Raw genomic sequence first — 13,528 nt, 5'->3', positions numbered from 1 at the left:
AAATATATATCATATTTTTTGTACGTGTTGAAACGTTACAAGGGACAGGCAGCATCGCGCCATCCCGTGTATCAAGCGAAATTTTATTAATGGAATGCCAGACATTGTTTCGCGACAGTCTGGCGCGCAGGAATTTGTTGGCGCGTATAGATCGTTGATAGCTGTTACGCAATATGCGTGCCATTAGCCAGCCATTTTTTTCTATTCTCGCGAATGGAACGATTTCGTTTTGCGAATACGGGTCGTATTTCCGGGTAATTCCAGATAACGATCAAAGCCCTCGCATTTGCTAATAACTGCATTAGTACGTCATGCGTATCATAATTAAATCTGTGTGATGTGTCGCGACAACAAGTTCACTGATAACAAGCTCAGTGGCTATACCCCAATAATAGAGTGATAATTTTCGACTATCTGCTGCTTTTTCAGAATTATAACATCGGATAATGATTGATGAAAATTTTAGAGTTAATTTAAAATAGAATCAAATAGCTAATTGTCAATATCATCATTAAAATCTTTTTATTAAGTTGGCGAGCTGTACAATAGATTTATTGTTAAAATTTGTTGTTAAAAACATGCGTGCGTCAGTCTTACGATTTTTCGTTGCAGCAGAAATATGAAAAAATCTAAATGGGAAAAACTATCGACCGGCCGCGCTGACAAGAAAGAAGCGCACCGTTCGTTTTCATTCTTCTCGAATACTAACGGCTCCGTTCTCACATGCGGTTCTCATTAGAAAAGTCTGGAGGGAGATCCGATCTCCGTTAATGGAAGCGGCCACCTGCCTTTTCCATCGCGAAAATTTGTTTTCGCCCCGTTTTGAATCCACGCCGCGCGTCGAGAGTGCATTCCCGCCAGAAGTCCATTAAAATATCATTTGATTTTCCAAATGTTTCAGCTCTACCCGGACGGAAGTGCGAAAAGCCTTTATGTTTATTTACTGCTGCGCTCCCCCTTTCTCTTTACATTCGTAACATTGAAATCTGTCTTTCTTTCTTTTCCTCAAGGCGAGAAAGAATATAAAGTGGTTTCATTCAGAGCGTAGGAAGAAGAAACGTAAGAAAACACAGTTTAAAAGAATAGAATTAGAAAGGAATTTTTGCTTACACGCTTTTATTTTTATGCCTGAATTACGGTTAGATTTGAATATCCAGTGGTCGTAATGTGCATGCTCAATTATCCCCCATTGTCCCCGCGATCGATACCAGCACAATCGATATACAATGGGCGTTCTCATTTGTTTGCCAACCTTTGTGGACACCCACAAAGCGGGACGCGGCTACGTGCTTGAAATTACCGGTGTAATCGACAGCGTAGATCATTGGTATACCTCTGGAGTAAACGAATGGTAACAGAGTATAATGGCATCCGATCAGCGTAAATCGCCTGATCAAAATTGCCGTCACTTTTATGATCAAAAAAAAAAAAAAAAAAAAAAAAAAAACGAGATTGTTGCAGTTTGTTCGGATGCAACATAGTTTTAGCAGACCGTATTTTATGTTCAAGTCTGCGGATCTTTTTTTTTCTTTTCTTTTCTTTTTTTTTTTTTTTTTTTAAGAAATATCGTAAATTCAGAGAGCTTGTTTTCAACTGAAGAAATGAGAGAAAAATTGCAATTGTAATAAATTATGAAATTTTAGAGTAGACTTTAAATTAACATCACTATTAAAAATGAAATAAAAATTGCGTTTGCTTTTACTTGATTCTCTTCGCTATTGAATTAAATGTTTAGAAAAAATTTAGAGTTAATTATAAAATTATTGTTAAATTAAAATGTGAATTATTGAGGAAATATTTAGAATGTAAAACATTTATTCCATGGAAAAGCTAAAAAAATCAGAAAATATAAAATGGTAAAAAAATAATATAAGTAACTATAACTGGCGTGTTAAAACTTATATAAAGTATCGATATTTGTAGAAAAATTATACAGTGAGTTAAGAAAGAAAAATATTTCTTCTGTAAATCTCTCAAATGGAATTCGAGATGAGAATGGTCAGATTGTTTTTGTTGCGCAGCCTAGCATGTTCGTGTTTGTATATCAAGCTGCACGACGATGCGCACGGTTCCTTTGTAATTTCAAGACTAGCTGTGTGCAGCGCTATAATAAAGTATTCGTTTCTCGGTCTGCATCTCGTGGTCTTCGTTTCTCACTACGCGTCTAACTCGGCCTAAGTAAATACTTGACGAGGCTGCAAACCCCAATATTGCGCCGTCTTCTCGCTGCAGACAACTGTGCATACATCTGGCGAGTCGAGTCGAGCGAGCGAGCGAGCGAATCACGAATGCGAGTTGGCTTGAATCGGGAAACGCGCAAACCCGTTCTTATTTCTTACGACAGAATTACAACTTCATCGACTTTTATTAACTCGCGACGTACCGCGGGTTCTCCGTCTGAGCTTCCAAATTTTTTTCTTGTTTTGTGGTATTATAATCTGAAAATTTTGTAGATTTGCATCTGGATATTTCTTTTTCTTAACAAATATTTTATTACTCTTGTTCTATAAAGAAAACGAGATATCTTATTTTTCGCGCGACGACCGAATTGCCGAACGGTCTTATTGGATACCACTCCATCTTCCATGTTAGTTTGTCAGATATATATCGTTTACGTGTTTGGCAGGATATCTATCAGACTAGCTTTGGCGCAAATAAATACATCACTAGTTCTCTCTTTCTCTCTCTCTCTCTCTCTCTCTCTCTCTCTCTCTCTCTCTCTCTCTCTCTCTCTCTCTCTGACCGATAGATTTTAATCGCCCTCGATTTTCAACTTGAAAGATTTCTATCGTTTTATCTGCTGGCTGTATCTAACTCACTTTGTTTTGAAAGGAAAATCGTTCCAGTCATAAATAGCATTAGGAAAATATGATATCCACGGTTTTTGATAAAAATTTTATCTTAATTATAATAGAAACAATTTGTATAACGCAAAATAATCAGCATATATCGCATATAACATGCTGCAAACATTGCGGATAATTGCCATGTCTATCTCAGGGCTCTCTAATTATCGGCTTGTTTCGAATATTTGGCGCATGGGTTTATTTACGCGTTGTAATGTGCAATGATCGTTTCTGCGGTGAGGCAAACGAGGTTTCGTTAGGCGAGAGAGAACTCTCACCGGGACGCTGCTGCAGCTCTTCCTTCTTGCAGCGATTTTACGGAATTAGTTACAAATTACCAGGCGAGTTATACAATGACAGGTTTCCTCCTGTCTCTGGCAATCTGTGGTTACAGCACGAGAAGTCGAAATAGCAAGCTCGATCTCTTGTTTTACGTACTTTCTAGCAATTGTCCGCACGACTGTGCAGCATCCGGGTACAAAATCAGCCCTGCATTAGTAAGGCATTTCCCCGCTATCGATTGATCATCACATTGGAATGGCCGAGAAATGTGATTAATTCTTTGACATTAAACGTTTGACATAAAGAGGCGGACGATTAATTTTAATTGTATTCTATCGAAAAATATACAGAAAAAATATGATGGAAAGAATTTCAGTTTTTTCCTCTTTTTTTTCTAGAGAGTAACTTATTTGTATTTAGCAAGTGACACAAAGCAATCGAATGTTTTTATTCATTAAAATGATCAATTTATTACGAAATATTAATGACAAATTTTAAGATAAATTTGAAAATAGATTTATATATTCACATTCGGAACTTGTTACGGATTTTCGTCATTATTCGTAAAATATCTATTTCGTGGGAATGTCGGTCACATTATACTTTCAACTTAATCGTTATCGACAAATATCATCACACACAGTCGAATAAAACTCGTGTCAAAGGGAATGCCATATCGTGTTTAACATGAAATTTCATTAAGCGCTTTTATCTTGATTTTCATGCGAATATAAATTATCGTGCAAATCGCAGTGATCCCAAATGTGAACAGACGGCACGAGAGCCGTAATCGCCAGTCAATTTAATCCCTATCAGCTTTCTAAGAGACTCTAATCCATCAATACGACGAGGGAAGAGCTAAACGATAAAAAACCGAGTGATCGACGATAACGCACTTTCGTCGCTTTCTTACCACGAAATATGAAAAAAGAAGATGGATTACCGCTCATGGATTTACGCTTTAATGCATTGTTAATTGCAAGTTTGAAACGTCATCGTGATTTTTTTGTAGATCGAGTGTCACGAGGGAAATCCGTTGCGATAACCGTTTTTCACAGTAAAAGCCAATTTTTTTCGACCAATCCCACAAGTTGATCAATTTATCATGTAGGCGCGAAGCGCTTGCCGTTTATTATATTTTTAAGGTAATCATAGCTTGTTAAAGCGATCCTGTCCATTTTTTCAGCGAAATATTTTCAAAGGCTACGTAAAAAAAGGAGAGATAAAAAAAAGCACTCGTGTCACTCGAAACGGGCGAAACCACGGGGTTCGTCACCAAAAATGCGAATTAATGTAACGCCTCGCTCGGTCCGTATTTTTTTTTTACGCTTTTACGGTATGTTTGGTGGTGCCATGTTCGAATTCCGGCTCGAACGCTATTTTCGCTTTTGAGAGTTCCCGGGAAATTTCACAACGCTGCGCACGAAGAGCTTTGCCCGCAGAAATATTCCTCCCGACGGAGTAATTTAGCTGTTACAAAATTTTTGCGGACGATCCGCGTACCGGCGATAAAATATAAATTCAACCGAACAAACGTGTCTCGTTGAAGAATTCCAGTCGTCCTGCCTTTAGAACGGGCGGTGTCTAATATTATTCATAAGCTGTCAAAAAAATTATGATGTTAAATTAGTGCGGACAATGTACATGTTGGCATTAAATTATAACCATTGATATTGTAATTGTTAAAAGACTCATCTTCTTTTTCCTTAGTAATTTTTCATATATTTTCCGAGACGTGTATATATGAAAAATGCAAAAAAAAAAAAAAAAATTGCGTAAAAATGCATCGAGTTAAAAGTGTATTATATTATTATTATAATTAAAAGTTCTCGATGATAAATTTAAATTAAACGCTTGACATTTTAGTTAAGGAAAGATCGATCGCGCACTCCATATATTTTGTGCGCGAACGTATTTTATCGCAAAGCTGATTAGCATTGATTTATGTCATTATTTATTCACGCCTGCACGCACGAAATTGATCTAGCGAAATGAGATGGTAAAACACGATTATCTTTATGATATACAGCGGTAATTTTCAAATTCAGACACGGATGAAACTTGCGCCGAAACTTGGTATCCCGCGAGAAAGAGTCGTCACGATAAATCTCGCAAGATATACGGAATAACTTCTTATTGCCGGAACTCCGCCGGACGTAAATCTTGCTCTCCCTGTCGTCACTAATTCTGACTGCGGCGCGTCACATTTCGAATCGCAAGCCGGTCTCAGAAAATCGGAAAACTCGGAAAACTTCTATATTGACGTTTCGTTGGACTTGGAACCCCAAAGATTTGTCATTTCTATCGTCAATATTGGCGCTAATAAATCGCGCAATATTACCAAATAAATCAGGATAACTAATTGTAAGAAATGAATGAGGCTCCGAAAAACCAGAAAGTGTCAGAGAATAGAGAGCGGGATGAGAGAGCTGATGTTGCGCGCACAGAACGATCAGACGATTCGATTATGTCGCACAATGCCCCAAGCAAATTTTTTTATGGCGCAAAAAGCACAAATTGTCATCGATTTGCGCTTTTAAGGTTTCTCTCAGCCAGATTAATCCCACAAGTGGAAACAAGACGAAAATGCACAAAAGTTCGCGTACAAAAGTTCGTACATATTATACGAGAGAAATTCTGCGCGCGTGTGTACTCTCCCGCCGCTCGCCTCTGCAAAAAACCGTAATGGAGTTTCGACGTTCGTCGGCATTGTTTCGCTATTTTGTAAGCCATCGAGAGCGCGGATCGTCTCTAACGGACTGCTTGATTTTACGGAGCGCCGAAGGGCGAAAATGCAAGATACAGCAGACGGGACCGTCTGTGTACGTCTGTTTACGTATCCTGGAAAACGCACCGTTTTCTCTCCCCCCCCCCTCCCCTTTCTCGCTCTCTCTCTTTCTCTCTCTCTCTCTCCCTCTATCCCTCTTTTTCCCTCTTTGTAATCGTCTCTAGGAACACTTTGAGACTCTTCGGAACTTCACTGAAATCGCAAATGCTTCGCTCGATTCTCCCCCTTCGTCCCTTCGTCGTCGTCGCAGCTAATCATTCGCGCAACTAATTAGTTCCTGCGCATTTGTCTCTAAGCGGATTTAATTAGCGTTTGCTGTAATCGGATTTGCGACGTTATTATTAGAAATTTATTTCCTTGTATGAAAAGTGTGAGAAAAAATAATAACAACCTATGACTGATATTAGTAGTTATTTAAAAACTTTAAAAGTTAAAAAAATATTTATTTTTATGACTTATTGTTAATACAGAATTATTATTATTATATTTTTCTGCTCGCAATGAAATTTGTAAAGCGTTTCTAACTCTAGACGAGTCATCGTGGAAATCGCATTGAATTCGGGTTAAGTAAATTCCTGTGACACAATCGATTTTCTGCCCTGTCTCTTTCTCTCCTTTTTCAAATTCAAGCGATGCAACCGTGCTTGATAAATCGATTTTCATAGATAGGCTTGTTTACCCGTGACAAACCGAATTTTCGTGTTTTTCGTATCGCCTCGGGGATACAATTCAGTTTGTCGAAAATGTTGAAAGGCAAATTGAGGCTCTAAGAAGATTATCGGTCATCGATACGCTATGTTTTTTATATTGAGAAACGGAATGTGGAGATTAAGGACAAAATTCCGTTTGTCAAACCAAAACTCCGATTTTCGATATATTTAACGAATAAATTTAAAAATAAAAATAAAAAGTAAAAATAAAATAGAAATGAGAGAATCAATATTCCACTGTAGATAGCGAACAAGTACAACAGATTTTGTATTTATCGAATTCCAACGTGCAATGCCGTCGTTTAATTAACTTTCCTTCATAATCTTTAATTTCAGTTCTCGAGGAGAGAGGACAAGAGAGATTAGTAAAGACTCGAAATTCCATTACGAAAATAAGAAGAGGAAGCGGAGAGCAATAAATTGCAAAATGGATGAAAGACAACATCCATTCCGGTCGCTCAACAGCCAGCTCGAATCCTTCGTCAGATTTATTAACAGAACGCCTCACTGCATTACCTTGTACTGGATAGATTATGGAGGGAAGCCGGTTGATTACGGCGATCTGTCACCTGGAGAGTCCAAGGAAATAAACACGTTTGTGACTCATCCGTGGATTTTCGTCAATAGAGAAACGTGGGACAGGTATGTGTTACGCAATTATCATTTTCTTGTCGATATTATATCGGCAGCAATACGCAATGCAGAACGTTGATCTACTGTAAATTATCATGTATGAGAAAATCATGAATAATTCCGATTGCAATAACGAGGATCAAAAATTCTGAGAGTACTCTATCGAAGAACTTGAAAGGGAACTCTGGAGCAAATTAAGTTTGTAACTATCTGATTTATACAAAAAATTAGCTTATACAAAAAGATGCAATAAATCTATAAAAAGTGCGCATTTGAAGTAAAGTAAGATAATTCCGGTGAGCTTTCCAATTAATACCTTTTTTTATTCATCTTGTCATCTCTTAACGTGTGGTTTATCTTAGTTTATAAAGAGTTAAATTCTTCAACGTTGAGAAAAGCAACTTGATGAATACGCGAAATAAACTTTGTTATAGTTGTGTTATATCAAAAAGGAGTAAAGCCTAAAATAATCAGCAATTCTTTCCAAAATATTTTGTAGCTATAATAAAATTAAATTAACATTGCTGACAAGCCAATCGTGCAGAAAATAATATCTATTGCAGACAATGATATTGGAGAATATCTTGCTCGCTATTTTTTTAGAAATTTAATTTATTGTGAAATTTAATGATTAATATCTGGAAAATTATCGCCAGATTTTTTTCACCGAAGCATCTTACTTTATTTTAACTTTTCGACATGTATATTACTACTGACTTGACGAGCAAATCTGTCGGTAAAAAGATTAGGCAAAAACTTAGCGGAAAAACTCTTTCTCGCATTCACCAGCTTTCGCATTACTCGCTTTCAAATATTCCTCGTATTCGCTAGCTTTCAAATATTTCATGCATTCGCCAGCTTCTAATATTCCTCGCACATTGCCACATAGTGCCAAGTTTTTTCTTCCAAAAATTCGTTAGGCGAATTAATAATACCTAAGGCGAAACGAAATAGGTACTTGGTGGACCAGCACGACGTTTTCTTTCCTGTGCCCTGGTTTGAGAAATACCGCGGCATGAGGGAGAGCGAGCTGCCGCGAAGGATCGAGAGGACCAACGTGTATATTGTGCTACCGATGTTCACTCTAAAGGAATTGTCACTGAAGACCGTCAAAAAATGTCTGTTGAACGATTCGAAGGCTTTTGATCTCGATATTCCAAAGAGTCTGCAGTATGAGGTTTTTCACACTCTACCGAGAAAACGTACGATCATAACCTGTTAACTGAGTAATTTCTCGATAAAAAACCGATCTCTCTCTCTCTCTCTCTCTCTCTCTCTCTCTCTCTCTCTCTCTCTCTGTACGATTAAAAGTGACCAAAAACGAATTAACTTGTCTTGCTCATCGGAAATATGAATACGAGTTTATTTCAAATGACGCACGAATAATGTGCGAATGTAATTTTTACATTTTCGCGACGAATTCAGCTACTTTGTCCAAGAAATTGCAGAGGTATTTGCAAAGGACGACTTGAGTCGCGAATTTTCCCAGTTAACAGGTTAAAATGCGACAAGTCCCGGTGCGAGTTAACCTGTCAGCACCTCCAACAACCGAAATATGACCACTCGTAATGTACTTGTAACCGTTCTTATGCGATTAGGATAATAGCGGAAAAAATTGAACATTTTTGCAAAGAAAAAAGTTAACATTTTATGATTCCTTATTCTTCACAAGAAGAAGATTACAATATACATACATTTAATATCTATGACCATATTAAACCAATATTAAAACATTTTTATTTAAGAAAACAATATTTTATTATTTTTTTTTTAATAATGAATTGCATTTCAAATCGGATATTTTTCCTTTAATGTTTTAATGAGACTAATCGATGGGTGCGGTTAAGCATATCTAAATCTTTAATTATGGATTATGAATATACAAATGCAAGATGATATTAAGGAGGCGATAATACGGTTGCGAAAATCAGTTGAAACGCTCCAATAAGAATATTTAGATTGTATACCGAAATATAGGCTTCTCTACTTGAGAAAAATGTTTAGAAAAGCAGAGATCTGAGGGAAACACCGTTGCGCAAAGTTGCCATTTTTATTTAGTTGCATTTCTTGCCATACACATTTGTCTCGCAAGTGAATATGTATATGTGATAGATTATTTTTTCCGCTAACATTTTTATATATTCATAGTCTTATATTTATGGGTGTAAATCTAGCGATGACGTATAGCTTCGTTTATTGGTGAATAAATTTCGCAACGAATCCTCTTGACGTCCTAACTCCTGATAACGATTCCGATTAGGTACGTCGCTCAGGAAGTTTCAGGAAAATCGTAGATGCTCGATAGTAATCCGAGCTCGTTTCCGCAATTTGTTAGTAGAGTTCCGAAGGTATTAACTGGCTCCTCTCTTCTGCGCCTCGTCCTTTTCGCTCCTTTCACGTTCCTCTCATTTTCCACGTGAGCTCGAGATATTCCGAAAACTTTCCTTCGTTAATTAACGGTTAGCCAAGTATCTAACACATTTTGATGTGCAATGCACAATGACGTACCCATTGTCGCAATGCAGTTTCGTTAAATATATTGTAGCAAGTATACGTATCCTACAATATTGTATAAAGTACAAAAATATATGTTATGCTGTCACAAAACTGTATAGAAAAAATATATTTTTATGTAACATATGATTCCCGAATGATTTACACACCTTTACAAGCGTTTATTTCAGGAAATCTTTACATTTTATGCGCTCGCCTCTCGCAATTCGGAATAATCGCTGAAATAAAACTGCGGTAAAACTGGATAAAAATCAAAAAGCAGTGGCTATTCCGTAAGCGAGACACGAGAGTGTGCAGAAGAAGACGCGTTCTTAGCTGCGTCTTGTGATATTTTTATTATACGCTCACTTGTAATAAGAGGGGATCAGCGCAGGAGGAAGAGGCGGCGTAGAGAGGCGCGGAGAGGGCTATCGGTAAGTCAATTTCCATCGCGTTTATTCGAGTAGTCAGCAATCGATTAAACACGCGCTAAATGGACTCTGGTCACTTCCTCTTAATCCATCCTGACCCTAATGGGTTTTAAACCGTCGCGGTATGTCATCGAGCGACCCGTGTCTGCGGTCAGACTTATTGCCTATTTCGGATTAATATTCGAACATAACGTACGTTCCACGCTTTCATCAATAAAGAGTATGTTAAATTAATCTCTAATATCAAAATCGAGATAAAGTCTCTCACCGACGGAATTAAAAGTGGAAAAAAATGGAGGAAGGAAATTTTACGTGTTTCGAGTATAGTGAAGTTGTCGCTAATGCCGTTCGCGCGCTATTTGTAGGATGTTGTACAAAGAAAGCGCAGAAAAACGAAGATCGTAATCTGCACAATTGTTTTGCTCGAGGATACGAGATTGGAGAGAAAAAGGGAAAGAGAGAAAGAGAGACAAGTTCGAGCCGTAACGTGACAGACTGTTGGAAAAATTCTGCAGTTCAAAATCCTGCCACTTCGTATGACACGTGCAATCGCGCTGAGATAATATTTAATTATAAATCTGTGAGAAAAATACTTGAACAAAATTAATTACGAACGGTTTAGAAGTTTAATGTCATCAACAATGTTAATGTTTTTTTAATTACTTGTTGCTCATATGAGTATTTTATTCAATTTGTAATAATGTCTGTTTTGGAAGCAATGATAAATATCTTCATCATATATTTTGTCGCAAGTGAAATTTTTGATAGATCTCAAAAATTTCGTTGGCTATCAATTTTTAGAAAATTCTGACATTAAATATTTCTACGCGGTTGCGGAAATCGGTCGTTTCGAAAGTTCTGCCGAGGCGATTTTATGCTGGAACGTGCTTACACGTCTCGCCCGTAAATTTTGTGGTCTTCATTGCGTTCGGATTTACAGGTTGACCTGTACAGCCACTCTCGTGGGAGTTAGCTCGGCTAACTCGTCAGTCGATCACGACTGATCACAACCGACCAAACTCAACGATAAATACGAACGTTGCTGTTCTATTCCCATGGAAAATCCGTTTGGCTCTAAATTTAGCAATAATTAATTCTCTCGATTATTCGAGGCAAATGAGAAAATATGCAAATTCAAAGCGCGAAATGGATCCAATGCAACCTTTGACATTTGCAACATTTTTAGAAATAACATCGGTGACGAGAATACTTTTCCGGAGGAGACGAGCTGATTCGATTAGCATTAAAAATTTTACCGCTCAAATATAGGTTATCGTATCGATTTACAAATTTTCCAGCTTCTTTCAAGAAGAAAAAAGCTTTGCCAGACACCGCCGACTTCCGGCGCCATCCAATAGTTTGAGCGTTAATGGTGATCGCTGATCCAATGGAAACCACCATGAGAACAACGATTCTGGCAGATCGCAAATGCACTTGGCAGATTCGTGGAGTTCATAGCCGAAGTTTGTTGTTACGCGCACACTTTGACGTCGTCGCCCGCTTCCCGAAGCTTTGGGTTTAATACTGGTTTAATCATGACCGGGTCCGAAGTTCGTCGTCTGTGGTTTTTGGCTAGCGCATAATACGCCCCCGCGGAAGATCGTACAAACAGCGCGCGCGGCGAAAACCGCACGGTTCCCAGAGGTGCAACCATTTCGATTACAACCGTGAAACTGCACCGCGTAACGGCACAAACCGCCACGCGGCGATTGCAGCAGTAGCTTTTCGTTAGAATTCCGATATGCAAATCGTTATGCTACGCGGAAAGCTCTCAATTTTTGAAGAACAGCTGTCCGACGCGAACAAACTCGCGTCCATTTGCATCGTGGAAAAGTTTTCCATTCTACATGCGAAACACGCGGTATACAAGCAATTTCTTTTTCAATATTTATCTCCCCCCCCCCCCAATTATGGTATTCTAAAGAATTGAAATAATTTTATAATTTTGTAGATGGAACAATCTTTAGGTGTGAAATTGTCGCGAGAGGTACCTATACGTCACACATATGTGAGCAAGTACGGTTCGTGAAATCCGAGAGCCTGTCCATTAGTTAGGAATCTCTAATCGCACAAAGCTGATTCAGACGTATTAATTAACACGGATATGGTTATGCGTGACTTTCATCTGCTGATGTACCAATGTTATCTGTGAAGATTGTGTGACGGAAAAATATCAAGGAACAGATACGGATATTTAGTGTGTCTTGAGAATTAAGTTGGTTACTAAATTCGCTATATTTAAGTCAATATTTATTCCAACGAAATTTAACATGTAATTAATAGTTGTGACAATGTCGAGCAATCACGAAGCAAACGATCGCATAGAAATTCGTACTTGTTATCGGCACTTCCAATCAGTGGAGACTCTCATGCGAGGTAATTTATTGATTTTCGTAAAAAAAGGAAGCAAAGGAAATTATTAAACGCCGTTTGAGTACCGCGTTGTCGCATCGCGTTCCCCGTTTTTGCACGCCCGCTGTTCAAACATCGCACCGTTGTAAATCGAATATTTGCAATTGCGTACATTCGTGAGAGGCTTTCAAGTTGTTAGTTATTAACGGAAATCCAGATTATCGAAGCATGCATCGTTATATTGTAGAGAAAAAAAAAACACGGAATAAATAGAATAACGAAACGTCAGTTCTGTCTTCAATCATACGCTCGTCATTTGCGTTTTGTTCAACTTTTTCTCTCGAATCGCGGTGAATTTTTAAATCAATCGACCACCGGTTATCTTTCAATTCGTTTGAGCGTGACACGTGCGTGATTGATAACATATTTATTTCACGTTGTATTCGTAATTCGTGTTTATTTTCTTGACGAAACAAAGCTCACGGTTCAATGGAGTCAAGCACGAGTCAATCATCGCGTCACGTATTTATTGTTTTGAAAATAAGCTTCCAATGTTCCAAGCCTTATTGATAGGCGGGATCATACGGATTCATAAATTCTCGTAAAATATTCATTCATTCGGGAGATAAAGAGATGGAAATTAATAGTTATTAAGGCGTCGTGTAATATGAAACTCCGTTTTATTAAATCGCGGCCGTCGGCGCTTAAGACAAGCGCTACATCGCCGCATCCCTTGCAGATGCGAACGGAAGGGAGGAGTAACTTCTTTAAGTAGGTTCTCGCTTGATAGCAAGTTCTGAGGACGGTTTCGTTGCTGCTGCTGCAGTTGGAGCAATTAAACCGTATATATGGGGTACCGTCGAAGCAATTAGCTCGTATACGTCCACTTAGGAGCGCGTTACACTCGGAAATTTCCAAGGATTATTTATGATCCTTCTTGATTGAGAAAAGCTCGTTACCACAATTAAGTGTATTTCTTTTTATCCTCTCTCT

At 38.1% G+C, this 13,528-nt stretch overlaps 2 protein-coding genes across 6 annotated transcripts in view; both read left to right on the top strand.

Annotated features, from left to right (window-relative positions):
* Positions 1–13,528, top strand: part of PH4alphaEFB (prolyl 4-hydroxylase subunit alpha-1) — a 151,772-nt gene that overhangs the window by 38,101 nt on the left and 100,143 nt on the right. Inside the window, exon 1 of one of the 5 annotated variants that reach the window (XM_067351085.1) lies at positions 7,205–7,268. The exons of the other annotated variants lie outside the window; for them this stretch is intronic. The gene's annotated coding sequence lies outside the window, so the exon portion shown is untranslated. Of the gene's footprint in view, positions 1–7,204; positions 7,269–13,528 lie in introns of those variants that run through there. 5 annotated transcript variants of the gene reach the window in all.
* Vhl (von Hippel-Lindau) lies at positions 7,054–8,481 on the top strand. The gene is made up of 2 exons (XM_012363799.1): positions 7,054–7,268; positions 8,214–8,481. Exons 1-2 carry the CDS (start codon positions 7,054–7,056, stop codon positions 8,479–8,481), a joined length of 483 nt encoding a protein of 160 aa, XP_012219222.1.

The sequence above is a fragment of the Linepithema humile genome, chromosome 3, assembly GCF_040581485.1.
Source record: "Linepithema humile isolate Giens D197 chromosome 3, Lhum_UNIL_v1.0, whole genome shotgun sequence".
In the NCBI taxonomy this organism is placed as follows: Eukaryota; Metazoa; Arthropoda; class Insecta; order Hymenoptera; family Formicidae; genus Linepithema; species Linepithema humile.
The sequence above is the reverse complement of the archived record's forward strand: the minus strand, read 5'-3'. Positions and strand labels throughout refer to the sequence as shown.